This window comes from Lactuca virosa, chromosome 8 (genome assembly GCF_052849685.1).
Source record: "Lactuca virosa cultivar CGN04683 chromosome 8, Lactuca_virosa_CGN04683_v6, whole genome shotgun sequence".
Classification (NCBI taxonomy): Eukaryota; Viridiplantae; Streptophyta; class Magnoliopsida; order Asterales; family Asteraceae; genus Lactuca; species Lactuca virosa.
In genome coordinates, this window is record NC_136433.1 from 54,689,413 (window position 1) to 54,717,230 (window position 27,818).

Genomic DNA, 27,818 nt, shown 5'->3' on the forward strand with positions numbered 1-27,818 from the left:
TTTTTAACATTTCCCCAGAGGTATGTAACATACCTCCATGTTATTTTAGTTATGAGTTTGATTCCTGGACTTCTAGATACAAGAACTTAACAAGTTTTCAGTTTCCTTGTTATAACATCCTAAAATACTCCCATAGTATTTTAGTCTTTGCTTCTAGAATTCTTTTGGTGCTTGGGTAAGTTTTAGACCAGTTGCAACACTACAATCACTCCCCTAAACACATGGTGGTCATATCTCGGATGAATATAGTTGATCAGGCTATATTGATCCCAGATATGATTACATCACTGTCTAGGTTTAGCTGCAATGTCCAACATCTAAATACTTTAATTTTGTTCTTCTTATGATACTCATTCTGGTATATATACTCTGCATGTACTTATACTTTTATAAAATATTGATATATTTTTAAAGTATAACTCTTGGTCAGAGTGTTTTTATCCCAATGGGTTTATAGTTGTATATCTTTTATGACTGATATACTGAGTTCACTATAAACACTGCTCAGATACCAATCTGTCGCACCCCCAAACCAGAACGGCGGAAACGTTCGGGGGCGGAGGACTTAAGGTAAATATCACAACACATGCAATATAGTAATCAAAGTACAAACAACCATTGCATTAATAAGTATAAGTTTTACATAAGCGTTTAAACATTACATATTCAAACACTAAAGTAGGTACAGCAGAAGACAAGAGTCGCGGTACGGTACTAGGTAGTCTTCTCAAAAGCTTCGGGAGTGTACCTGTCTACTGGATTCCTGAGAATACAAGTTATTTGAAAAGAGTAGATCAGCATTTAAGCTGGTGAGTTCATAAGTATTTTAGTTCTGTTAAGTATACCCTAAGTTCTTTGAATAAGTTCACTGGTTTCTCCAGGAAATCCTATATCTCCTGAGGTGATTAACTGATAACCTCAATAGTTTCCCTCTGTAATTACCTAGTTTATACTGATTATACATAACACAATATCGAATTTACAGTTAAATGGGTGTATCTGCCCTAAGCCCACAACCAAACAAAGAACAGGAAGTAAGGCAGAAGTCACACATTTCACTGTCAATCAGACCTTACTTATGTACAACTCTGATGTAATAACTAAGGAATTATAGAATTAACCACTAAAGGTCTTTTATGTTATACTAGTTTACAGAAATTGAATGACTAAGTTTCATTTGATGAGTGGTTTAAACCTATAAACCGTTTCCTTTGTATAAGTGGTTTAATCCCATAAACCGTTTCATTTGTAAAAGTGTTCTTAGTTATATCTGTTCTACAGTAAAAACCTTAGTATTAATCATGGAGAGTATTGTATTATCCATAATACTGCCTTGTGGTTTTAAATGTTCAAAACCAGAAGTACAATACTTGATTTCATGATACGTAGCTCTTACTGTAAGTAAAAGCTACTGAAGGTATATCTGGTCGGGATGTAATTAATTTCTCTTACTGTTATAAGAGAAGTATATTACTTTGTAATTCACTCTTTGTTTTATCCATGTGAGTCCTATTAACCATACTAATATGACGGTAATGCTTGCAGCGACGTTCTTCAGGCGTCGGAACTAGAATGATATTTGACACCCTAGGCCTGCCGGCCAAACTGTAGCGAACAGTAGAGGTGCGGGATTGTCAGTCCCATATAGATCTATACATAAATTCACGCTCTCCCTACAAGAGATTCTGGCTAATAGATCAGGACTTAAAAAGGTCGTACTTAGATAAGCACACCGTGAAGGGTCTCACAAATTTATTGTTTCAACGATATTTACGATGTATTATTACCCCGTGATTGCTAACCCTGGTACTCTGTATCGTACCTTTGTTAATGCAAACCCGGTAAGATGTATCTTTACTTCTTTAAGATGTTGTTCGTATATTAAAGGTATTATACATATCTTGGTATAGTTGAATGAATTTTGGTAATTTCCTTGGAAAGTATACAGTTGTAAATCATACTTGTATCTTTACTTTTGAATGATAAATTATACCTATTATAATTTATATGTTCTATCTGATTAGCATGTTTTCTCATGGATGAACACCTTTGCTCAGCCTGATACAAAGGTGGTGATACCAAAAGGAGTAACCTTTTGTACTACTATATGTATAATATATATATAATTAAGAAGGAAACGACCTTCGGACAAATAATACAACCTTAATTCCACATCCAAACAAGGAACAGGAAATGAGATAATTCATTAGTCCTAAGCCATTCAAATCTTATTTATATATTTATACAAATATACACATGATTTTGGCATATATAATTTGAAATAGTTTATAAAACATTTTTCAAAGAATTTAACGGAGTTTACATGACTTTTAAGATTTAACATAGCTTTAAGTTATTTTGGAAGTATTTGATAATTCTTAAAAGCATACGGAAATTTTCTGTATGATTATTATCACATATAGTTATTAACACAATTTAATATTGTGTTAAACTTGTATTCCCCCCCCCCTAAAAAGCATTTAAAAAACATTGAAAAGGTAAATTATAGGGGTATGAACTCACTTTGATAAGCGGAGATTCGGGCGGCGTTTCGTTTCCCGTAAGGAGTTTATTTAACGAGAAACCGGCTCAAACCGGGCAGAGTTTCGACAGGAGAAAGGATGAATTCTCGGGAATTCCGGGGCTCCGGGGCTTGCTTCGGGCTTTAGACACGATACCGGGGCCTTCGGGGGTCGTGAGAAAGTCGAGGGGGTGAAAGGGTGTAAAATGGAGAAATTTAGGGTGAAAAATCCTTCAAATCCGAGAAGGCTCGCACCCTTTATATAGGGATGCGAGGGTTCGGCCGAAGAGGACAGGTGGCGAGGCGAGGGGCAATTCAGAAGCACACGCGTCGGTCAGCAGCGAAGCCACGTGCGAGGGTTCGGACCTGGCAGCTTCTGATTGGTCAGGCTTCGGTCCAATAGGGAGAAGGCACACATGCGAAGGGGTGTCTCCGGGGTGTCCGATGCGAGCCTGTCCGAAGCTCATTGGACCTTGGCTGCGGTCCACTCAGGAGGCTACACGTGTACTGCGGTCCAACCAGAGGAGGACACGTGGAGGCTCGCACGTGATGATGACGTGTCCGAAGCCTTGCATGCGAAATTTCCAGGTTTTCAAGATTTTCTTGATTTTCGTGCCAAAAACTTGCCAAAATCATAACTTTCTCATACGAGCTCCGTTTTTGACGTTCTTTATATGCACGCGTAGGTAAAATCATACTCTACGACTTTCGTTTAGACTTCGTCAGCTGATTTTGACTTTATTTTTAATATTATTATTTTAAACAGACCGGGACGGGAATCCGTTAAAAATTCATAACTTCTTCATCCGACGTCCGTTTTCATCTGTCTTTTTACCCTTGTGCTACTTTTGACGAGACCTTCGATTCTCGTTTAAGTTGCGTCGGCTAAATATCGATCGATTTATATTTCGAATTTTTAGCTGTCTACTGCTAAACCGAAACTTCGAAAAATCATAACTTCCTCATACGAAGTCGGATTTTCACGTTCTTTTTATGAATGTTCTCGGTTTAACATATTCTACAAGTTTCATTTAGATTGCTAAGGCTAAAAATCCTTTTATCGAAAATTCGCTTTTTTACACTGAACAGTGTTTTGCCGGTTTTACTGCGGATTTTCGATTGGTCATAACTTCTTCGTTATAACTCGGATTTCAGTGTTCTTTATGTTGTTGGAAACCTTGTTACAAACTCTACCACTTGGTTCATCCCAATTACGATTATTGATCAATTAATTTTTGACCAAAATTTGACTGGTCTCACACATACCAAACAATTATCACAAAGACAATCATCTAACAAACAACTCCTACTAGTGGGCCGGCATTGTGGCCTTAGATCCACTTCTACTGGAAGGTAACTCACCTCAATGTCGTTAAGTAGTTGAACTGTCCTCGGCTCTGGGATCAACTTCTCTCAAACTCCTATACATAGCAATCTCCTTTAATTACTCTTTCATACTCATAACCCTTTTAAGGGTCAACTCTGGTCAATGATCAAAGTCAAAGTCAACATCCCGGTTGACTCAACTCGCCGAGTTGGTCCATCAACTCGCCGAGTTCCATAATCCATAATCGATAAAACCATGAAATCTCGATCCTACTCGTCGAGTCCTTTTATGAACTCGTTGAGTTCATCCTCATAACATAGTCGAGACCTTTTACCCACAACTCGCCGAGTCCCTCCTGGAACTCGTCGAGTTCCTCAATCTTCATAATCCAAACCATGGCCAACTTGTTGAGTCATCTTCTAGACTCAATGAGTTTGCTTAGTAACAGAAAAGGTTGGGGGACCACGACCCAACTCGCCGAGTTGTATGAACAATTTGTTGAGTCACCCATAGTCTAAATCCATACAGTCATTTCTAGTCGGGCTTACTGCATTCAAATCATAGATCTGGTTCCCTAGGGTCGATATATCACGTAAAGTTTCTAACTTTACGTCCATGCATGGGTTATTTGGCTCAAATAAACCCTACAAAGTAGTTCATAAGTTGCATGGGACTCCCATGGCCATAAAGTTGGCACATTTATGCCTTGGAGTCCCTCAAAGGCTCCAGATCTGAAATCATGACTCCAAAACATGCTTGCATCCATGAATGGTTCCGAAATATGCTCCTTAAAGCCCTAAACTACCCCATGAAGAGATCTAGTAAATGAATAGTCAAGGTATAGACTTTATACCTCAATAAGGCTACTTGGACAACGAAATCTCTGGATCTAAAGCTTCCTCCTTCAACCAAACACTTCTAGCTTCCACTCCTTCAATGAAATACCAAAGAATCACTCTCTTTTCACTCACACATACTCAAAAGGCTCAAGATCACGAATTAGGGTTTTGCTGGACTGAGGGAGGCGATGAGGGAGGCCACAATGAAGTGTTAAGGTGCTTAAATAGGGTGCAAACCCTGAAAATTAGGGTTTCACTCTGGCAGCTCTACTCGTCGAGTTGAGGCTTCTCAACTCGTTGAGTAGACTTCAAGTCCCGCGTCCAAAAATCCCATTCTTACTCGACGAGTTTGGGGCCTCCAACTCGTCGAGTCCCTTTGTAAAATTGAATAATTCTTATTAAAATACATACCACGAACCGGGCGTTACAAATGTCCCCCACTTATTTTAGACTTCATCCTCGAAGTCTGCTACATCTGGGAATAGCTCGGGGTAGTGCTCCCTCATCTCGTCCTCCGGCTCCCAAGTCCATTCCGAGCCCTAGCGGTGCTGCCATTGCACCTTCGGTAACTCGACCTTCTTGTTCCTCAGATCCTTCGTCTTCTTGTCGAGGATGGCTACCGGCCGCTCGATGTAGTTCAGGCTGTCATACAACTGAATATCATCTAGACGTACCACCACAAAGTCATCTACCAGACACTTCTGCAGCTGGGAGACGTGAAAGGTACTGTGGATATGACTAAGCTCGGCTGGCAGATCGAACCGATACGCTAACCGAGAGTGAACTTAATGTAGGTTAGTTGGATACAGTCCAAGCTTCACCTCTATAACTGTGTACTTATGACGTAACTAGAGTTTCGATGTTTCATGATTATAATTAATATATAATTATTTTAAATATATATTCTTAGCAAGCCAAACTGGTGGAGTGGCGATATAGCCATTATTAGAGTTGAGTGGCCACATAATATAACACTATTATACGTTTGGATTGAGCGTAGCGACGAAATAATATACTACTATTATCCGTTTGGATCGAGCGTAGTAATGACATAATAAACCACTATTATCCGTTTGAGTTGAGTGTAGCAACGACATAGTATACCACTTTATCCGTTTGAATCGAGCGTAGTGATGACGTAATATACTACTATTATCCATTTGAGTTGAGCATAGTGATGGCATAATATATCACTATTATCCATTTGAGTCGAGCGTCGTGATGGCATAATATGTTACTACTATCCATTTAAGTTGAGCGTAGTGACGACATAATATACTACTATTATATGTTTAACTTGAGCGTAGTGACAACATAATATATTACTATTATCCGTTTGAGTTGAGTGCAGCGACATCATAATATACTTCTATTATCCGTTTGAATCAAGCATAACGACGACATAGTGTAAATATTATCTATGAGAATTTGGCAGAATAACGACCAGGTATAATGTTATTTGAGAGATTTGTCCAGACTAACGACTAGGTACTAAGTTACCCTAGAGATTTTACCAGTATAACGACAAGGTATATTGTTATCTATGCAAATTAGGCAGAGTATCTACCAGACATAATATTATATCCTAAAGGTTTTAACAGAGTAACGATAGGGTATAATATCCATTATTTCATTTGAGTAGAGTAGAGATATATAATATATTGTTTAAAAAATATCAATTTTTATAGCATAATGATAATAACGATCTAATAATTATTCATGTATTCCCCTATATTTGATAAAAAAAATGGAAAAAGGGGTCGTGAAACTCACCCTTGAAGCGTGAAACCAACGATATAGGGTAGAATCAGGAGTCTGAAACTCGGGAGGTGCTCAGGAAGTAGTTACACGGAAATCGAGAGAGAGAAGTTCTTGGAGGTGTGCAAAATGAACCGTCGGGGATTGCTATTTATAGCAAGATTTGGACCGCACGTCGCGCAAGTACGCGTGGCCACAAGGAGCTGACATGTGTCCCCTTCTCCTTGTGCCACGTCATCGTATCGTGACAAACCTTGTCATCAGATGCGCGGCGCGTGCGTGGGTAAATATTAAACTTTAAAATTTCGTATCTCTCGCATACGAGCTCCGTTCTCATCAAATCTTATAGAGTCGTGTAGGTCTAGACGTACACTACAACTTTCCTTTTGGTCATTTTGACTAATTCTAACTTTTGTTTTTAGCCTATATTTTATAACCATTATAATTTTATAAAAATCATAACTCTCTCATTTGGGGTCCAATTTTTGTATTCTTTGTCTAAAAATTCTTATCTCGAGGAGTACTTCGATTATCCTTTTGACAACTTTAGCTAAAAGTCAATCGTTCCCTTCGTAGTTTTTTGTCGATTTTTATATTTTATAAAATTCATATCTCGTTCATATTAACTCGGATTTTTACGAAATTTATATTTCCGAAATCGGGACGACATGTACTTTCGGAATATGTTATAAATAACATAACTTTTTGCACACTTATTTTTACAGATTACGAATGTTTTGGCTGATTTTTCTGTTGTGTCTTAATGCAAAATATTGTATTTCTATTTTAGATTGATAAAATATTACGTATTAACCCTATCATACTTCGCATTTTGTCACTTTTAGCGATTAATGACCGGTGCCAATTTTTGAGACTGTTACATATTTCGATATGTGTGTGTCTCGCAACAATGTGTCATAAACACCACCTACCTTTGGGATGCATATTCAATCCTAAAAGGTTCTAAGTCCCCGACTGTCCTCAACCAATCTTGCTTGCTACTTAACCATTATCTCACCCTTCACATGGTCTTTATTCAATCCCTCAGCCTCAACAGTCTGAATCTGATCAAATATACTTAAAACTACAACCAACCCTACAGACTTTAGGTTATAGGGCACCCTCGTCTCTTTACAACTCATAATTTTCTTTTCTTGGGTGGTAACTAATCTCGCAATCCTAGTCTCCAAGCAACTCAACCCATCGTTACTGTCTCATATTCAAATCCTTCTGCATCTGAATATGCTACAAGCTCTTATGATCAATATACAATGTGAACTTCGTCCAATACAAGTAATGTCACCATAAATTGAGTGTAAACACAACTTCTGCCAACTCGAAATCATGTACCGAATAATTTAACTCAATGATCTTCAGCTGTCAGGAAGCATAAAAGACCACCTTCCCGCGCTGCATCAACACACATCCCATTCTCGAATATGATACATTGCTATAGACCACGAAGTCCTCATTCCCCTTGGGAAGAGAAAGAATAGCATCCTTGTACAAAAGCTTATTTAGCGTCTGAAACGCTTTCTCCTACTTGTTAGCCCAAACAAACGGCTTCGCCTTTTTGTGAACTTGGTCAACGGACCCGTGAACTTAGAGAAATATTTGATAAATCTATAGTAATATCATCCCAAGCCTAAGAAAGTACGTATGTTGGTAAGAGTATTCAGCTTCGGCCACTCCTTGACCGCCACTATCTTGGCCGGGTCCACTTTTGTCCCATCTACTCCAACAATACGGCCAAGAAATTGGACCTCCCTCAACGAGAATTCACATTTGGAGAACTTTCATTAAAGTTTCTCCTTTCCAAACGTATCCATTACTTCCCGCAAATGCCTCCATGATCTTCAACACTTCAAGAATACACCAAAATACCATTGATGAAAATTATAACCAATTTGTCCAAAAATAGACGACATACCTGATTCATCAGGTCCATAAAGACTGCAGATGCATTCGTCAATCCAAATGGCCTCACCAAAAACTCATAATGCCGATACCGTGTCTTGAAAGCGGTTTTGGGAACATCCCGCTCACAGACGTGCACATGATGATACCGAAAACACAAATCTATCTTCGAGAAGTGACTGGCTCCATAACCGATCAAAGAGATCATCGATGCTCGGGAGTGGGTACTTATTCTTCATGATGCCTTTATTCAACTATATGTAATTGATACACATCCGCATAGACCCATATTTATTCTTCACAATGAGAGTCGGTGCTCCCCAAGGCGAGGAACTCGGCCGAATGAAACCCCGATCTAACAGTTCCTGAAGCTGTGATCACATTTCCTTCATTTATGAAGGAGCCAACCGATATGGCTCTTTGGTTATTGGAGCCGCGCCAGGATTGAGATTGATTTGGAACTCTACCTCATATGGTGGTGGTAAACCAGACAACTCATCAAGGATAAACATCGCTAAACTCGTTAACCACCTTCACATCAAAAAGATCCACCTCTTCCTTGAGCTATCGATCGTATGAGCCAAAAAGACCTCATAATCCTCTCACCAGACACTGACGTACATTCATCATGGAAAGTATCGGCATAAGTGATATATACTTCTGCCCACGAACAATAACATAGCCTCCCTTAACTAGTGGAATATAGATGCGCTTTTCATAGTACAAGATCTCAACACGATTAGCAGATAACCAATCCATACCAATGATAACATTGAAGAAGTTGATCTCGATCGGAATCAAAGTCAGAGGAAAGGTGTGACCATAGATTAAAATCAAACACTCATTGAATTTCTCCCGTACTAGAACATAAATATCTACCACTTCCTCTATATCTAACGTAGAACTCAATGGAATATGAGGTATAAAAAACCAAGCACAAAAGACGATAACGCATAAAGGTCTCCTAAACCTACCTTTATTCCACCTATGAGTACCATCCATCAGTCCTCAGGTTTCCTTGTGGTTCTCCCTAACCCTATATATATATATATATATATATATATATATATATATATATATATATATATATATATATATATATATATATATATATATATATGCTTTTGGCATCACCATGAAGTCTCCTGACTCATTTTTTAGGTTAAAAACTTGCATGCCTATTCGTCTTGATAACTTAAAATCCACTATAATCCTTAGATTATCTAACGATTCTCTTTCTGATCTGACATCGCCCAACGATAAATCAATAACTATTAAGGTCTGACGATTTTGTGTAGTCCAGTCAATCACGAGAAACTTGAGGCGTTGAGATTGCAACCTGCTATAATGCTTCTTGGTCATTCAGACCACTTCCTGCCCCTCCTAGACTGTCATTCCTTTGAGTTGAAAATATTTTCCTTTACGTCGCTAGATATTACCGATGAAAAGGTCAGTAAGAAAGAAGAGAGGATGTTATGATATTGAGAAGAGTAAGAATCCTCAAGGCATATAAAAAATAACATATAACCCTCAGCACACAACCTCCCCTAAAGAGACTAAAGCACCTAACTGGGCCAATCTACACTATGAGTCTGAACACTGGCCTCTGTGTTCATTTCGCTCACAACATGGCTCTGATACCAACTGATAACGCCATGACTTTTCACTTCAATTTTTTTTATTTAAAAACATCATTTAATATATTATAGCAAAGAAAGTATTAATTTATTCATTATAAAATATCACCAACATTACTTAACTTAAATCTTTCAAAATCAACGCATTAAATTAAAGTTTTCAAAATCAATACCAAAACAAGTACCAAAAATAAGTGTAAAGGAGATATCATCGTCAAGTCTCAAAATAGTATCATCACTAAGGTAATATAATAACTAACTACCTAAAAGAGTCCCAACCTCACCACGCCATCATGTAACAATCGGTTATTTCAAGTCAATAAAAGTCAAAGAAAGTCAATAAAAGTCAAACAAGTCAAACCAAAGTCAAAGCAAGTCAACTATGTCAAACAAAAGTCAATTAATTGAAATTATTTGATTTAATAATGAAAATTTACATTGCTTTATGTGTTTTCGGTTTTAGAATCAAAAAACACTAGGACCGAAATCCCTTCCCACCGAGAACTACTCCGCCGAGAACAAGGCTTAGACTGAAAACTTTCCTAACCGAAATCAACCTCCACCGAAATCATGCGAGGTCCCACCCAGGACCGAAATCCCTTGGACCTCAAACACCTTCGGACCGAAAACTCGTTAGACCGAGAAATCCTTGACCACAAACCCCTCTAGACCGAAAACTACCTTTCTCGGTTGGAACCTTTAGACCGAAATCATGTGATTTCGGTAAAGATAGGCCGAAATCACTTGAATAAAGCAGTGGCACACCTTCCAAAGAGATAAAATACACATTTCAATGCATATGTCAAATCAAATTTTACTCCATATTAATATGCTAAACCGAAATCAAGGTCCATTTCTCATTTGCAATTTCGAAATCTCCTCACTTTTCTCTCAAAAATCATAAGTAAACCTTCGTTTCTTCATAATTCCTCAAGAGCATCTTCAAACATTCATCCAAATTCCCAGGAAACTAATTTCATTTCAAGAATTTATTGTAAGTATGCTTACATAATCTAGTGTTGTTTAACACTTTAAATTGTTATTTCACTAATTTACATACAATATTATGTATAAATATGATTAGGATACTACTATTTACATGAGTTCTAACCCGATGATCATCGCTATCATTTCGTATGCAATCAAGAACACACACTCAAGGTGAGTTCATACCCCTACGTTTTCTATGATTTCTTCTATGTTTTAGGAAGGGGGGGGGGAATACAAGTGAAACACAAGATAAATTGTGTTAATATACAAACTGTTACATATATATATATTTTCATAAAATATAACTCTACATATGAGTATACATTTGTTTTCTGTAAAACTTCAACCCTTTTGTAACAGGTTGAGCATAAGGGTATAATTATATAAACGTATATAATTATTATTTCATTTCATTATATTATCATCGTAAAAATGATAATGTTCATACAAAGGATTTACTATTTCACCGAAACAGTTGTTTAAACTATAATAAGTATAGTTTATGGAAATATTCACACTATGTAAACACTATGAACAGGTAATATATACAAATATAAGAAAAAGGGATTCCACTACACTATACGTAAATCGTTAATATGGCTATTTGTGAGGCACTATCTTCATAGTACTTACCAGAATACTCACTAAAATCCTGTATTATAACCAGAATCTCCAGTAAGAGAGTGTGACACTTGTGTATAGATCTATACGAGACTGACAATCCCGCACCAAAACTGTTAGCTATAGTTAGACCGACAGGTTTGGGGTGACAAATGTCGTACCATTCCGACGCCTGATGAACGTCGTACATGTCACTAGTCACTAGTCGCTATCATGGTTATAAAACTCACAAATGGGTATTAATAATACGTTTGGTTTACATACATACCTTCAAATGGTTTTATTTAGATAAAACTACGCTACACTATTTTCCAGTACAATACAGTTTATATTTATGGAAAACATGCATTCAAAGGGTTTTACACAAATACACTACAATACACTATACGCACAGTACAATACAACTTACATACATTCTAAATAGTTTTATAAAGACATAAAACTACCTTATACTATTTCCAAGTATAACAATATTCATACATTTTCTGGTCTTAGGGTATTAAGACTACAGTTCATTTAATAGAAAATATTGGATTTTCTGGAAGAAAACACTATCAATTTCAAAGAACAAAGACACACCTTTTTCATGCAAGATACTTATTAACTCACAAACTTAATTGTTGACACTCTTTTTTCAAAACTACTTGTATTCTCAGGGAATCACTAAGACAGGTATCAACAAGCTTTTGAAGACGAGATGCTAAGACAACATTTAGTCTTATATCATCATATTATAATTGATTGTTTTTGAAACATGTAACACATTATGATGGTTATGTGTGCTTTGATCTCTATTATACAATTGTTATGATACTATACATGACGTCATCCGCCCCCGGACGTTTCCGCCGTTTACCCGGTTCGGGGGTGTGCCACATCAAATCACGGTACCTGTGCCAAAGCAATGCGGAAGTAACAAGCAAAGAAACAAGCGTCAACATCAGCACTGTGAGCCAATCACAAGCACATAGGTATGGAAACAAGAATACTTCATACAATATGTTTAGTTATGCAATAAAATCATACCAATCAATATACATTGCTAATTAATATCAATATATAATGTATATATATATACACTTTTCGTTGTAGTAATTATTATAAATTTTTCTTTGAATTAATTACTTTTAATGTCCCACGGTAACTATGGTCTATAACATCGCTAAATCCCCAAAGAATGGCCCTGTTGACTACTAACATGACCTGGCGACCCAATGCATCAAATAAGGAATAATTCCCACTCGTAACACTATCCTTAGCTCTCCGTGTACACTACACATACTTTTCATGTACGAGCATGAGGGCGATACAATGATACTTTTACACGAATATCCCCACCCAAACATGATGCTTGATCCGACGTCTCTGAGTAGCTAATATCACTTGAGTCTTAGTACATAGACGTGCACCAGTACCATGCGTCCGAATGGTTACCTAGGAAACCATTCAACACCGTCTTGTCTTAAGCTCTTTTCTCCAACGATACTCTTCCACCACAACTTCCAATAGGGCACGCACCTAAGTTTAGGTTACTACCATTTTATCCTTGCTATATGTATTCCCATTTTTATTAATTAGTTTTATGATTAATTAATTCACTCGCATGGGTCATTCATATGCCTCACCAATCCATATTAAGTAATCTTGCTTGTATTCTAATTATTAATTCAATCCATATTACATAACATGTCATACTACAAAGGTATATATTCAATTTCACCACATAACATCATATATAAGAATGTAAAGAAATACACCTTTTAGCAACATACTTTCTAGCATGGACTTTCTAAAGTTATACAAAACATGTTATAAAAGAATTATAGCATGCATAACTTCATATATCTAACATCAAATTAAATCTTCACCACTAGCATGAACCTATCACTCTTTTCATGCACAAATTAACCATATTAAAGAGTCTAGCATAAAAAAGCTACCCTAATTTATTTGTTAAAGAAAATCATCACAAATTCAGAACCTAAACATCACGTAAAATTCAGATTGTAACATCACGTACAATAATCTAGACTATACACTTGTACTAAAGCATGCAAAATTCCCATATATGTACTTAAACAACCATAAGAATGACTCACATCAAATCCAAGTTATGGGAAAAAATGAATTGAGGAATACACTCTCCAAGAGACCACTAAAAACCATAAAATGTTTCACAAAAGCCTGATTAGAAACAAGTAATAAAAACAGAAAACAAAGTCTAAGTTTCATATTTTGAAGTTACATAACCTAACCCTTTTTAGTGTTTTGAGCATAAAACATAATCTACTACTCCAAACAGGATGTTATTATACTTTCTAGAAACTAGACTCAATTTCATAAAATTTCAATTGTCTAATTCAGACTAGATTGAGGTCTACAACCCTCACAAAACAGATCACCAATTTTGTCCAGATTTTGAAATTATGAAAAACATCACCAAATACTTCAAGGATTAAGACAAGGACTTAAAAATAGAGGTGAATGGTAAGAGAGTCATTTATACCTCTAGAAATATGTTGAATTTCCATGAGAGAGAAGGAGGAAGGGAGATTTGATCTCTACTAAAAGAAAACCCACTCAAAAAGAACTAAATCACCTTCTTGGATTTTCACCAAAACTTCAAGAATGGAAACCACACTTACGAACTCACTTCAAGGGGACTTAGAGGCTACAAATTAGGGTGTGGTGGCTGCAAAATGAAGTGATTCCCGTATTTTAGGGTTTTGCCTCCTTAAATACTTGATAACTTTCATTTGAGGCCCCTAAAGTGTGAGAAAATGATCCCATGTGCCATATATAAGATCAAGCATCATTTCCATGCACATTTGGCCCCTAAATGTTAACTTTAACCTACTAAACAAGTAACTTAACAAGGAAACTTAACAAAAACTATGCTTGATGACGGAATGGAAAGTTTGGGTTGTTATACTCCTTTGCAAAACCGTTGAGATATTCTCACCCGCTGTTACCATTTCATTACCTTTAAGTTTCTTTTTAGATGGGAAAAGTCATTTTAAGAACTTAGCATATCTAGGTACCATCTTGATGGCATCAACGAGTGGGACGTTGACTTCAAACTTTCAGAACATTTGCATAATCTCATTGTATTTCTATTCTTCTTTTTGAACTTGACAACTTACCAGGAAATAAAGTGGGAGTGACTTTGGCTTCTGTGATGATTGGCTTTTTTATTGGTTGTGTCTTCCTTTTTCTCTTTTCAATCATTTCCTGAATTCTCTAATACTATCTCTTCCTCATCTTTTTCATGATTTATCCACTTCTTTGGACCATAATAGATTTTTCTGCCTCTTAGTGTGATAGCACAAGCCTTGTGCCTCATGTTCGTCTCAGTTTCGACGAGAAAATTTCCTTGAGATTCTAATTTTATTACGGATGTGGTGAGCTGTGACATTTGATTCTCTAAATTATATATGCTTTCTTTGGTCTCTTGTTTGAAGGATTGAGTGCTAGTTGCTAAGCTGTTAACAATATCCTCCAAGGACATACTTGATGAACCAGATTGTTGAGGAAGCGGGGGATATGGTTGCCTTGGTTGATAGTTTTAAGGTGGAAATGGTGCTCTTTGTTCGTAATGTTATGGTAGTGTTTGTTGAAAACCTGATTTTTGGTTATTTCCTAAACTTTGGTTTCCCCGAGGCTGATCATAACTCCTTTGGTTATTCCCGGAATAACCTCCCAAAGCTCTTGCTTCTTCATAATCGTCCTCTTGAAGTTGAGAGAACATGTATGTAACATCCCGATGATGAGGTACCTCTTAATTTGTCCATATAAATGATTTATGTTGCATTTTTGTACCTAAGTGTAAGAAAGTGTGAAAAAGAGCCCATAGTGGCATTTTGGTAAAAATTTGGTTTGGATGAGTACGTTGTGTGTACGCTAAGCGTACTAAGGCGTGCCTTAATTAGTATACTGGGCGTACACTTCGTACGCAGGGCATACGTGGAATGCATGCAAACCCTAATTTTAGGGCTTTGGCTCATATTTAAGCAACCTTATGGACTCATATCCTCTTCTTACCCAGCCTCCTTTTGTAATATAGACCCTCAAGAAACCCTAAAGAAAGATAGAACAAATTTTGAGCCTTTAAGAGAGTTTTGGAGTGGTTTTGAAGAGAGAAGAAGGTGGTGAGAAGATCTTGGAGTTGAGAGCACTTTGGATCTGGTATTTCTTCTTGGTTTGCAACATCTTGAAGGTATAAATCTTGCATCTTTACCACCCCATCTTGTAGATCTAGACTTTTGCTCTTTTAAGTCACTTTTTGGTCCCAAAATGATGATTCATGAAAATAGCATGTTCTTGACCCTTGAAGTTGTCCTTACAGACCCTTGGAAGGGTCTTGAGTCATAAAAATAGATTCCGGGTGGTTGGGTTTGCTCCATGCATCATTTAGAAGGTCTAAATAGATTAACAAGTTGACTTAAGCACTTAATGGACATGCAAAGTCATAAAGTTGGAAACTTTATGACTCTTGAGGGGATTTTAGCCATGGATTTGAAAAATGGACGTGAGTGCTTAAGACATTAAGCACTTATTGAGTTTTTGGGTTTTCTGAGAGTACGCCCCGCGTACCTGGAGTACGCCCTGCGTACGAGGTCAACCACCCCTGATTGTGGTCAACATGCGAGTATGGCCATCAGACGTTTGGAGTACGCCCCACGTGCTCACTATGGGTTGACTCGGTTGAGTTGACTCGGCTGGGTTGACTCGACTCGGTTGATTCAGGTGACTTATGAATTTTGACGAGTTTGACTTTGACCGAGTTTGACCAAGTTTTACTCAAGGGTATTTTGGATATTTTTGGGATTTTGATTGAGATTGGTCATTTGGTTGGATTGGTGACAGTTTGAGCCGAGATTCAGAGTCGAGACCTCATCAACTTTTGTCCAGTTTATGAGGTGAGTTTTCCTCACTGTACTTACGTGTGACAACCGTCAAATTTCGGTCAATTCAAAGTCAACAAGTCAAACCGGTCAACTCCAATAACCCTTATATGCTAGGGTTTACGTTATGTAATCACTATACAATTCGCTATTTTAATGAGAAATCATCATTTGGAAAGTTCATGTGTTTGATTTTCCTTAGCCTTAACAAGTGTTAAACAACGAACCAAAGCGATAAAACACTATTTCACAATCATCGGGGTTGTGTACGACACTAAAACACGGTTTAATGGGGTTTACGAACCTTGTGTTGTGAAGCCGGACACTCAAATTAATCACAAACGAAACCTCTCTAAATCGTTTTCACTCTATCTCTTTCTATTTGAAATCTCTCCCAAATCTCTCCCAAATCTCTCTCAAAAGTTACTTTAACTTTTTGTAATCATTTGGGTCATCTCGACCCTTAACCGGGTCAAAAATCGCTTGAAACGGGATAAAAACGAGTAAAATAACTTTAAGGATCCGAAACCAAAGCTTTTGGACCGAAGCCTCGCATCCGAGGCCTCTGGTCCGAAGCGAAGTCCGTCCGTCCGAAGCCGTGTCCGAAGCGAGGTCCGTGTCCGAAGCGAGGTCCGTCCGAAGCGAGGTCCGTCCGAAGTCCGAAGGTCCGAAGCGAAGCCTCGCAGACAGGCCCTTTTTACCGGTTTTTCGACTACGACTTCGTTTTAACTCCGTTTTTCATTATTTTAACGTGGGATTTTCACCCAAAACTTTATTTTATAAACTAAGGCCCCAAAATATATAAATCTCCAGGGTTTTTATAAAATATATTAAAAGAATTGGTGATTGAACTAATTATTGAGGGAATATTTGTTTTTCCTTAATTTATGGCAAAAGCAACCCACTACCACCTCACTCTATGATCAGCCACTCTTTCCCACTACCCCTTGTCTCCTTAGTGGACCTTTACAGCCAATCTCCAGCTCTTCCCACGTTCTAAGAGCTGGAGGATTGATCCTCTCTCCTCATTCTCCATAAAACTCTTTCATTCTACACTTAGCAACCAAGAACACTCTCCAAAATTCTCTCATCTTTTCTCTCAACTTCAAGAACTTCAAGGCTTTCTCCAGGGATTTCTTGCTTCAATTAGTAAGTATATTCATCATTCACATAATTATTAAACTCCATTCTACTCAAATCATTGATATCTTACACAAGTTCCATCTTATTCGGTGTTAGATTCTCAAATCATCAAGACATCTTCTTGGTGTTCTTGAGTTGAACACTTCCTCTCTCTCACTTTCATCTACTGAAACCACATAAGGTGAGTTCATACCCATACATTTACATGTTTTTCTTAAGTTTTAAAGAGGTAATACAAGTAAAATCATCAAGAACACAATTAAACTTTTTCTAATAGATTGCATCAGAAAAGATGGACGTTAATCACGGACTGTTTTGGTCAACTTAAAAATTTTAGTTTTCAAAACTGTTTCAGGTGCAAGTAGTTCAAACTCTTAGCTTTAAAATGACTACTTGCACATCTCCAAATGATTTTTCTACAATTAATGGTGATTTTTACAAAACTGCCTGTCATTTCAGAGGCAAACCCCGACCAGTCTGTGATTATGAACATTTTCACATCTGTTAGAGATCACTAAAAATCATGATAAAATTCACGAACAAACTAGACTCATATTCCAAACTCTCAAATTTTGCGGATTTGGATTTAGAGCTGTGATGATTTTTCTATAAATTTTCTAAGAACGGTAACAGAAACTGTTTTTAACGAAAAGTTGCTGTTAATTTCATTTCACCTTGTAACATGTTGAGCAAGGTGTATATCTTTATGTGACTATATGTTACTGCAATATATGACATTTTATCTTAATATTTAGACACACATCAGTTTACAAATGGATTTGGTCATATAAAATATAAAGAATAACAAGTGATTATAATCAAAGTACAATCGATACATTCAAACATTAAATAAACTATTTTTAATATAGTTTGCATACATTACCACGTACTACCCTTGGTTGATAAACTATAATAGGTATAGTTTATGATACATTACATGACACATACATTTAAAAAGGGTACATTTATACAAAAGATATTTTCATTAAGCAAGGTACGGCCATACGGTACCAAGTTTTCATAACACGAAATTCCGTTAATGACTTTGTGAGACATTTACTTCAAATTACCATTAAGTCCTGTATTGTAACCAGAGTCTCCTTGAGGGAGAGCGTGATACTTGTGTATAGATCTATATTGGGTTTGACAAACCCACACCTAAACTGCATGCAACAGTTAGACCGATAGGTCTGGGGTGACAAATGTCATAACATTTCCGACGCCTGAAGAACGTCGTTTTAGGCCACCTTGGTCATAGTATGGTTATAATAAACTCACATAAAGTATTAACAAACATTGGAATTTACGGGAACTTCATTAAAATTTAACGAGTTATGTCGATTTAAACTTGCATTGTTTTACTATAAATATGATAAATTACTTGTACATTTCGGTCTTTGGGTTTTTAGACTACATTTACACATTAAGGAAAATATTGGGTTTTTCTAACACAAATACTACTTTTACAAACGAAAGGCTTTTAATAATACCAAACAAAAGCTTATGAACTCACCAACCTTTGTGTTGACACTTTTTCAAACAACTTGTATTCTCAGGAAATCATTAAACAGGTAATCAAGTGCTTTTGAGGATGGGACGCTAAGGCGTCTACTATTTCATATTTTATCAACATATTGTAATTGATTCGTAAACATGTAATTCATACAATGATGTAATTTTTTTTCAATTATATATATGTTGGTTGTGTTTGCTTGAATTACTATTACAATTGCTGTTATGATACTATACATGAAGTCCTCCACCCCCGGACGTTTCCGCCATCCTTGGTTTGGGGGTGTGACAGATTGGTATCAGAGCGCAGTTTATAGTGAATTAAGTATATCAAACCACATAAGATATACAAACTATAAACACAATTGGGACTAATAGTCTCTGATTTGTGCATTTTTCAAATAAATATACTTTTAGAAAATAAATGATTCTTTTTATTAAAAAGTATAAATACATGCATACATGCTCACATAGTGTCATAACTAGAAGAACATAAAATAAAAGAAGAGGAGTTGTACATTATGGGTATGCCTTGGTATATGTAAGTCAAGTCTGGGAAGGATATAGCCTGATCAACTATATCTGTCCAGGAATTGACTTGCATATACCGGGGGATGGTCATGATGGACAACAAATCTAACAAACTCGTCTTACCGCTAGTACGCCTCATTCACGAAGCCGGTCTATAAGGGGGGTATAAGGTTGTTGCCTATAAAATGGCAACTTAATGGGTGTCCACTCTCACCCACCGCTTCCTTGATCGGTGGAGGGTCGTTAGCCGAACGGGTAAGACAAGGACTTATAAATTCTCATTAAAAGTATGATGAATATTATAAAGTAACTAAATGCTTTAAGAATTCAAAACTAAACATTTACAAATACTATAGGAGTATTTTGTGTTACTATAATAAAAATATTTTATACTTTCATTTTACCTCATAACCCAATGTATTGGGTCAATAAAAAAAAGTATAAAATCGTATGTACCGTAAACATACCGGAAAACAACGTAATAATATACTTTATGTATAAAAGATTTCTCTCCCTATAAATACACTTTTACTAAAAGTACATTGGTTTACGACTTATGACAGAACCATGCCGCCAAGAAGAAGACCCAGACCTTCCAGCAACACAGCAACACCTCCTCCGCCGCCGCCTCCACAGTTTGATCCCGCGATGTTCCAGGCTGCAGTAACAGCAGCCGTAGCGGCCGCAATGTCGCAGATAGGGACCAACGGAGCTGGTGGTTCGGGATCGGGAGCTACACACTCTAACCACGGAGACAGTACGTGGCGTGCAAAAGAGTGTTCATACAAGGACTTCACAAATGGCAAACCCGACAACTTCAATGGAAGCGGGGGAGTCATCACGTTGATGCAATGGTTTGAAAAGACCGAAGTAGTCTTTCAGGTGTGCTCCTGCCCCGAAGCGAGCAAAGTTAAGTTCGCAACCTTAACCTTCACCGGCCGGGCCCTTACTTGGTGGAACTGCCGGGTTAAGTCACTTACTCTCGAAGTGGCTAGCTCCATAACCTGGGCAGAACTAAAAACGTTGATGATGAAGGAGTACTGCCCGAGAGGTGAAATTCAAAAGCTGGAACAAGAACTCTGGAACCTCAGGATGACGGGCTCTGACCTTGAAACCTACACCACCCGATTCAATGAATTGGCTCTCCTCTGCCCAACAATGGTTACTCCGGAGGAGAAAAAGGTGGAGCGATACCTTTGGGGACTGTCTCTCCACGTGCAAAGTAGTGTCCTAGCTTCAAGGCCAACTACTTTTGACAGTGCCAGGGAGCTGGCACAACAACTTGTTGACCACCGAGCCGGTCATAATACTACAACCACCACCACTGATAAATCAAAAGGGGGAAACAACAAAAGGAAGTTCTGGAACGAAAAGAAGAGCCAACCAGCACAGGACCCCGCTAAGAAGCAACAAATTGTTGCTGTCCATGCTGCCACTAATGCTGCCACTACTGCTACCACTCCAGCACCACCGAAGCCATATGCGGGAAAACTACCTAAGTGCAACAAGTGCAACTTTCACCACAATGGTGCTTGTAGGGAGATGCACTGTAACAACTGCGACAGGAAGGGGCACACTGCTCGTTTCTGTAAAGCGCCGGCTCAACCAATCAACCAAGTCGCCAGTACGGGGGCAACCCGGACCTGCTACAACTGTGGAGACGCAGGTCACTTCAAAAGAGACTGCCCCAAAGCACAAGCCCCTAATGCTGGTGGAGTAGGAAGAGTCCTGGCAATAGGACACGGGGAAGCAGTCGAGGATCCCACGGTGGTTACCGGTACGTTTCTCCTCAATAACTCTTATGCATGCGTACTATTCGATAGTGGAGCGGAGAGGAGTTTCGTGAGCCACCAATATAAACATTTACTTGAACAAAATCCCCAATCACTAAAGGATACTTATGTAGTAGAAATGGCAAATGGGAAAGTAGAAAGCACTAGCGATATATACTCAGAATGTACTCTCACTCTAGACAACCATACATTTAAAATTGACCTGATGCCAGTCACCATAAAAAGCTTCGACGTAATCATCGGGATGGATTGGTTAGTTCCTCACCGTGCCGACATTCTATGTTACGAAAGGGCCGTTCGCCTCAATCTACCAAATGACGAAACCCTTCTCATCTATGGTGACAAACCTAGTGCGAATTTACAAATCATCTCATGCATCAAAGCCCAAAAGTATCTCCGGAAGGAGTACCACGCCTTCTTAGCCCATGTAGTGGACAAGAAACAAGACGTGAAAGACATCAAAGACATCCCCAAAGTGTGTAACTTCCCGGATGTGTTCCCAGAAGATCTTCCTGGTGTACCACTCGCACGACAAGTCGATTTCAGAATTGACTTAATACCCGGAGCTACCCCCGTAGCCAGAGCTCCATACCGCCTCGCACCATCAGAAATGCAGGAGTTGTCCAGTCAGTTGACCGAGCTTTTGAACAAAGGGTTCATCAGACCAAGCTTCTTACTTGGGGAGCACCAGTCCTTTTTGTAAAGAAGAAGGACGGATCCTTTCGCATGTGCATCGACTATCGGGAACTAAACAAGCTCACCATCAAAAACCGATATCCTCTGCCCCGAATCGACGACCTTTTCGACCAACTCCAAGGAGCAAATTTCTTCTCAAAGATCGACCTAAGGTCAGGCTACCATCAGCTACGAGTTCAAGAAGAGATATTCCCAAAACTGCATTCAGAACTCGCTATGGGCACTACGAGTTTGTGGTGATGTCCTTCGGTTTAACAAACGCACCTGCGGTATTCATGGACCTAATGAATAGAGTGTGTCGACCCTACCTAGACAAGTTTGTAATCGTATTCATCGACGATATCTTGATCTACTCGGGAAGCGAGGAGGAGCATCGCCTACATCTACGCCAAGTGCTAGAGACGCTAAGAGCGGAGAAGCTTTATGCTAAGTTCTCTAAGTGTGAATTCTGGATTAGAGAAGTGGATTTCCTTGGACATGTGGTAAGTGAGAAAGGCATACATGTGGATCCCTCCAAGATCAAGGCAATCGAGAATTGGTCAGCACCCAAGACGCCAACCGAAATTCGACAATTCCTTGGGCTTGCGGGCTACTACCGAAGATTTATACAAAACTTCTCCAAGATTGCGAAACCACTCACCACCTTGACGCAGAAAGGTGTGATATTCAAGTGGGAAAATAAACAAGAAGCTGCTTTCCAAACGTTAAAACAAGCCCTATGCAGCGCACCGATCTTGTCTCTCCCAGAGGGAACCGAGGACTTCGTAGTGTACTGTGATGCTTCGAATCAAGGCCTCGGATGTGTGCTCATGCAGAGAGGGAAGGTTATCGCGTATGCATCGAGACAGCTTAAGACGCACGAGGTTAATTATACTACGCACGACCTGGAATTAGGAGCAGTGGTATTCGCTTTGAAGATCTGGAGACACTACCTCTACGGCACGAAATGCACTATCTTCACTGATCACAAAAGTCTTCAGCATATCCTCAATCAGAAAGAGCTCAACATGCGACAGAGGAGATGGGTGGAGTTGCTGAATGACTACGAGTGCGAAATTCGTTATCATCCGGGCAAGGCCAATGTAGTGGCCGATGCTCTAAGCAGGAAGGAGTACTCGGGCCGCCGAGTAAAATCCTTAACAATGACAATCCATTCCCACTTGACCATACAAATCAAGGAAGCTCAACTGGAAGCTTTGAAACCAGAAAAGGTGGCAGGAGAGACATTAAGGGGAATGGATAAAAACTTAGAAGTCAAGGATGATGGAGCACGTTATATCATGAACCGGATTTGGACACCGAAGTTCGGTGGACTCCGAGATGTCGTCATGAATGAAGCACACAAGACTCGATACTCCATCCATCCCGGGTCGGATAAGATGTATCTGGACCTCAAGAAATTATACTGGTGGCCGAACATGAAAGCTGAGATTGCTACCTATGTGAGCAAGTGCCTGACTTGCGCTAAGGTCAAAACCGAATACCAGAAACCATCTGGGCTATTACAACAGCCGGATATACCTGAGTGGAAGTGGGAACGAATAACCATGGACTTCATAACCAAGCTGCCTAAGACATCGGGCGGTCCTGACACAATATGGGTAATTGTAGACAGATTGACCAAATCAGCACACTTTCTACCAATAAAAGAAACCGACAAGATGGAGAAGCTGACTAGAACGTACATCAGAGAGATTGTACGACTCCATGGTGTGCCGATATCCATTATCTCCGATAGAGATAGTAGATTTACCTCACGGTTTTGGCAGTCTCTACAAAAATCATTGGGAACTAGGCTTGACATGAGTACGGCCTACCACCCACAAACCGACGGACAGAGCGAGCGAACCATTCAAACGTTGGAAGACATGTTAAGAGCTTGTGTGATAGACTTCGGTAAAGCATGGGATACCCATCTACCGCTTATCGAATTCTCCTACAATAACAGCTATCATACTAGCATCAAAGTCGCTCCATTCGAAGCCCTTTACGGTCGCAAATGCAGATCACCCCTGTGTTGGGCTGAGGTGGGGGATGCACAGCTAGCTAGAGGGCAAGTCTCTAATAGCACTCTCACCGGTCCAGAAATCATCCGCGAAACCACCGAAAAGATCGTACAAATCCGAGCACGACTTAAAGCCTCAAGAGACCGACAGAAAAGCTACGCAGACAAGCGGAGGAAACCCTTGGAATTCCAGGTGGGAGACCGAGTCCTTTTGAAAGTCTCACCCTGGAAAGGCTTGATACGCTTCGGAAAGCGTGGGAAGCTGAATCCAAGATACATAGGGCCTTTTGAGATTCTCGCTAGAATCGGCCCCGTAGCTTACAAACTCAATCTACCCCGCGAACTTAGTAATGTGCATCCTACCTTCCACGTCTCGAACTTGAAAAAGTGCCTATCCGATGAGACTCTCATTATTCCACTCGAGGAAATCGAGATCAATGAGAGCCTCAACTTCGTAGAAGAACCTGTGGAGATCATGAACAAGGAAATCAAACGAACGAAACAAAGTCGTATTCCCATCGTGAAGGTACGTTGGAACGCTAAACGAGGACCCGAATTCACCTGGGAACGCGAGGATCAGATGAAACAAAAGTATCCACATCTCTTCCCAAACTCTTGAAATCCCAGTCAAAATGAAAATTTCGGGACGGAATTCCTTCTAACGGGGGGATGATGTGACAACCGTCAAATTTCGGTCAATTCAAAGTCAACAAGTCAAACCGGTCAACTCCAATAACCCTTATATGCTAGGGTTTACGTTATGTAATCACTATACAATTCGCTATTTTAATGAGAAATCATCATTTGGAAAGTTCATGTGTTTGATTTTCCTTAGCCTTAACAAGTGTTAAACAACGAACCAAAGCGATAAAACACTATTTCACAATCATCGGGGTTGTGTACGACACTAAAACACGGTTTAATGGGGTTTACAAACCTTGTGTTGTGAAGCCGGACACTCAAATTAATCACAAACGAAACCTCTCTAAATCGTTTTCACTCTATCTCTTTCTATTTGAAATCTCTCCAAAATCTCTCCCAAATCTCTCTCAAAAGTTACTTTAACTTTTTGTAATCATTTGGGTCATCTCGACCCTTAACCGGGTCAAAAATCGCTTGAAACGGGATAAAAACGAGTAAAATAACTTTAAGGATCCGAAACCAAAGCTTTTGGACCGAAGCCTCGCATCCGAGGCCTCTGGTCCGAAGCGAAGTCCGTCCGTCCGAAGCCATGTCCGAAGCGAGGTCCGCCCGGAACGAGGTCCGTGTCCGAAGCGAGGTCCGTCCGAAGCGAGGTCCGTCCGAAGTCCGAAGGTCCGAAGCGAAGCCTCGCAGACAGGCCCTTTTTACCGGTTTTTCGACTACGACTTCGTTTTAACTCCGTTTTTCATTATTTTAACGTGGGATTTTCACCCAAAACTTTATTTTATAAACTAAGGCCCCAAAATATATAAATCTCCAGGGTTTTTATAAAATATATTAAAAGAATTGGTGATTGAACTAATTATTGAGGGAATATTTGCTTTTCCTTAATTTATGGCAAAAGCAACCCACTACCACCTCACTCTATGATCAGCCACTCTTTCCCACTACCCCTTGTCTCCTTAGTGGACCTTTACAGCCAATCTCCAGCTCTTCCCACGTTCTAAGAGCTGGAGGATTGATCATCTCTCCTCATTCTCCATAAAACTCTTTCATTCTACACTTAGCAACCAAGAACACTCTCCAAAATTCTCTCATCTTTTCTCTCAACTTCAAGAACTTCAAGGCTTTCTCCAGGGATTTCTTGCTTCAATTAGTAAGTATATTCATCATTCACATAATTATTAAACTCCATTCTACTCAAATCATTGATATCTTACACAAGTTCCATCTTATTTGGTGTTAGATTCTCAAATCATCAAGACATCTTCTTGGTGTTCTTGAGTTGAACACTTCCTCTCTCTCACTTTCATCTACTAAAACCACATAAGGTGAGTTCATACCCATACGTTTACATGTTTTTCTTAAGTTTTAAAGAGGTAATACAAGTAAAATCATCAAGAACACAATTAAACTTTTTCTAATAGATTGCATCAGAAAAGATGGACGTTAATCACGGACTGTTTTGGTCAACTTAAAAATTTTAGTTTTCAAAACTGTTTCAGGTGCAAGTAGTTCAAACTCTTAGCTTTAAAATGACTACTTGCACATCTCCAAATGATTTTTCTACAATTAATGGTGATTTTTACAAAACTGCCTGTCATTTCAGAGGCAAACCCCGACCAGTCTGTGATTATGAACATTTTCACCTCTGTTAGAGATCACTAAAAATCATGATAAAATTCACGAACAAACTAGACTCATATTCCAAACTCTCAAATTTTGCGGATTTGGATTTAGAGCTGTGATGATTTTTCTATAAATTTTCTAAGAACGGTAACAGAAACTGTTTTTAACGAAAAGTTGCTGTTAATTTCATTTCACCTTGTAACATGTTGAGCAAGGTGTATATCTTTATGTGACTATATGTTACTGCAATATATGACATTTTATCTTAATATTTAGACACACATCAGTTTACAAATGGATTTGGTCATATAAAATATAAAGAATAACAAGTGATTATAATCAAAGTACAATCGATACATTCAAACATTAAATAAACTATTTTTAATATAGTTTGCATACATTACCACGTACTACCCTTGGTTGATAAACTATAATAGGTATAGTTTATGATACATTACATGACACATACATTTAAAAAGGGTACATTTATACAAAAGATATTTTCATTAAGCAAGGTACGGCCATACGGTACCAAGTTTTCATAACACGAAATTCCGTTAATGACTTTGTGAGACATTTACTTCAAATTACCATTAAGTCCTGTATTGTAACCAGAGTCTCCTTGAGGGAGAGCGTGATACTTGTGTATAGATCTATATTGGGTTTGACAAACCCACACCTAAACTGCATGCAACAGTTAGACCGATAGGTCTGGGGTGACAAATGTCATAACATTTCCGACGCCTGAAGAACGTCGTTTTAGGCCACCTTGGTCATAGTATGGTTATAATAAACTCACATAAAGTATTAACAAACATTGGAATTTACGGGAACTTCATTAAAATTTAACGAGTTATGTCGATTTAAACTTGCATTGTTTTACTATAAATATGATAAATTACTTGTACATTTCGGTCTTTGGGTTTTTAGACTACATTTACACATTAAGGAAAATATTGGGTTTTTCTAACACAAATACTACTTTTACAAACGAAAGGCTTTTAATAATACCAAACAAAAGCTTATGAACTCACCAACCTTTGTGTTGACACTTTTTCAAACAACTTGTATTCTCAGGAAATCATTAAACAGGTAATCAAGTGCTTTTGAGGATGGGACGCTAAGGCGTCTACTATTTCATATTTTATCAACATATTGTAATTGATTCGTAAACATGTAATTCATACAATGATGTAATTTTTTTTCAATTATATATATGTTGGTTGTGTTTGCTTGAATTACTATTACAATTGCTGTTATGATACTATACATGAAGTCCTCCACCCCCGGACGTTTCCGCCATCCTTGGTTTGGGGGTGTGACAGATTGGTATCAGAGCGCAGTTTATAGTGA

At 38.5% G+C, this 27,818-nt stretch overlaps 1 protein-coding gene across 1 annotated transcript; it reads left to right on the forward strand.

Annotated features, from left to right (window-relative positions):
* The first annotated feature begins 20,858 nt into the window (after nt 1–20,858).
* Nucleotides 20,859–27,627, forward strand: LOC145130357 (uncharacterized). The gene is made up of 2 exons (XM_079065171.1): nt 20,859–21,477; nt 27,543–27,627. The coding sequence occupies exons 1-2, from the start codon at nt 20,859–20,861 to the stop codon at nt 27,551–27,553; spliced, it is 630 nt and encodes a 209-aa protein (XP_078921297.1). The 3' UTR covers nt 27,554–27,627.
* The last annotated feature ends 191 nt before the right edge of the window (nt 27,628–27,818 follow it).

Coding starts and splice junctions, on each gene's coding strand:
- LOC145130357 (XM_079065171.1), top strand. CDS start 20,859: ATGGTTACTCCGGAGGAGAAAAAGGTGGAGCGATACCTTTGGGGACTG.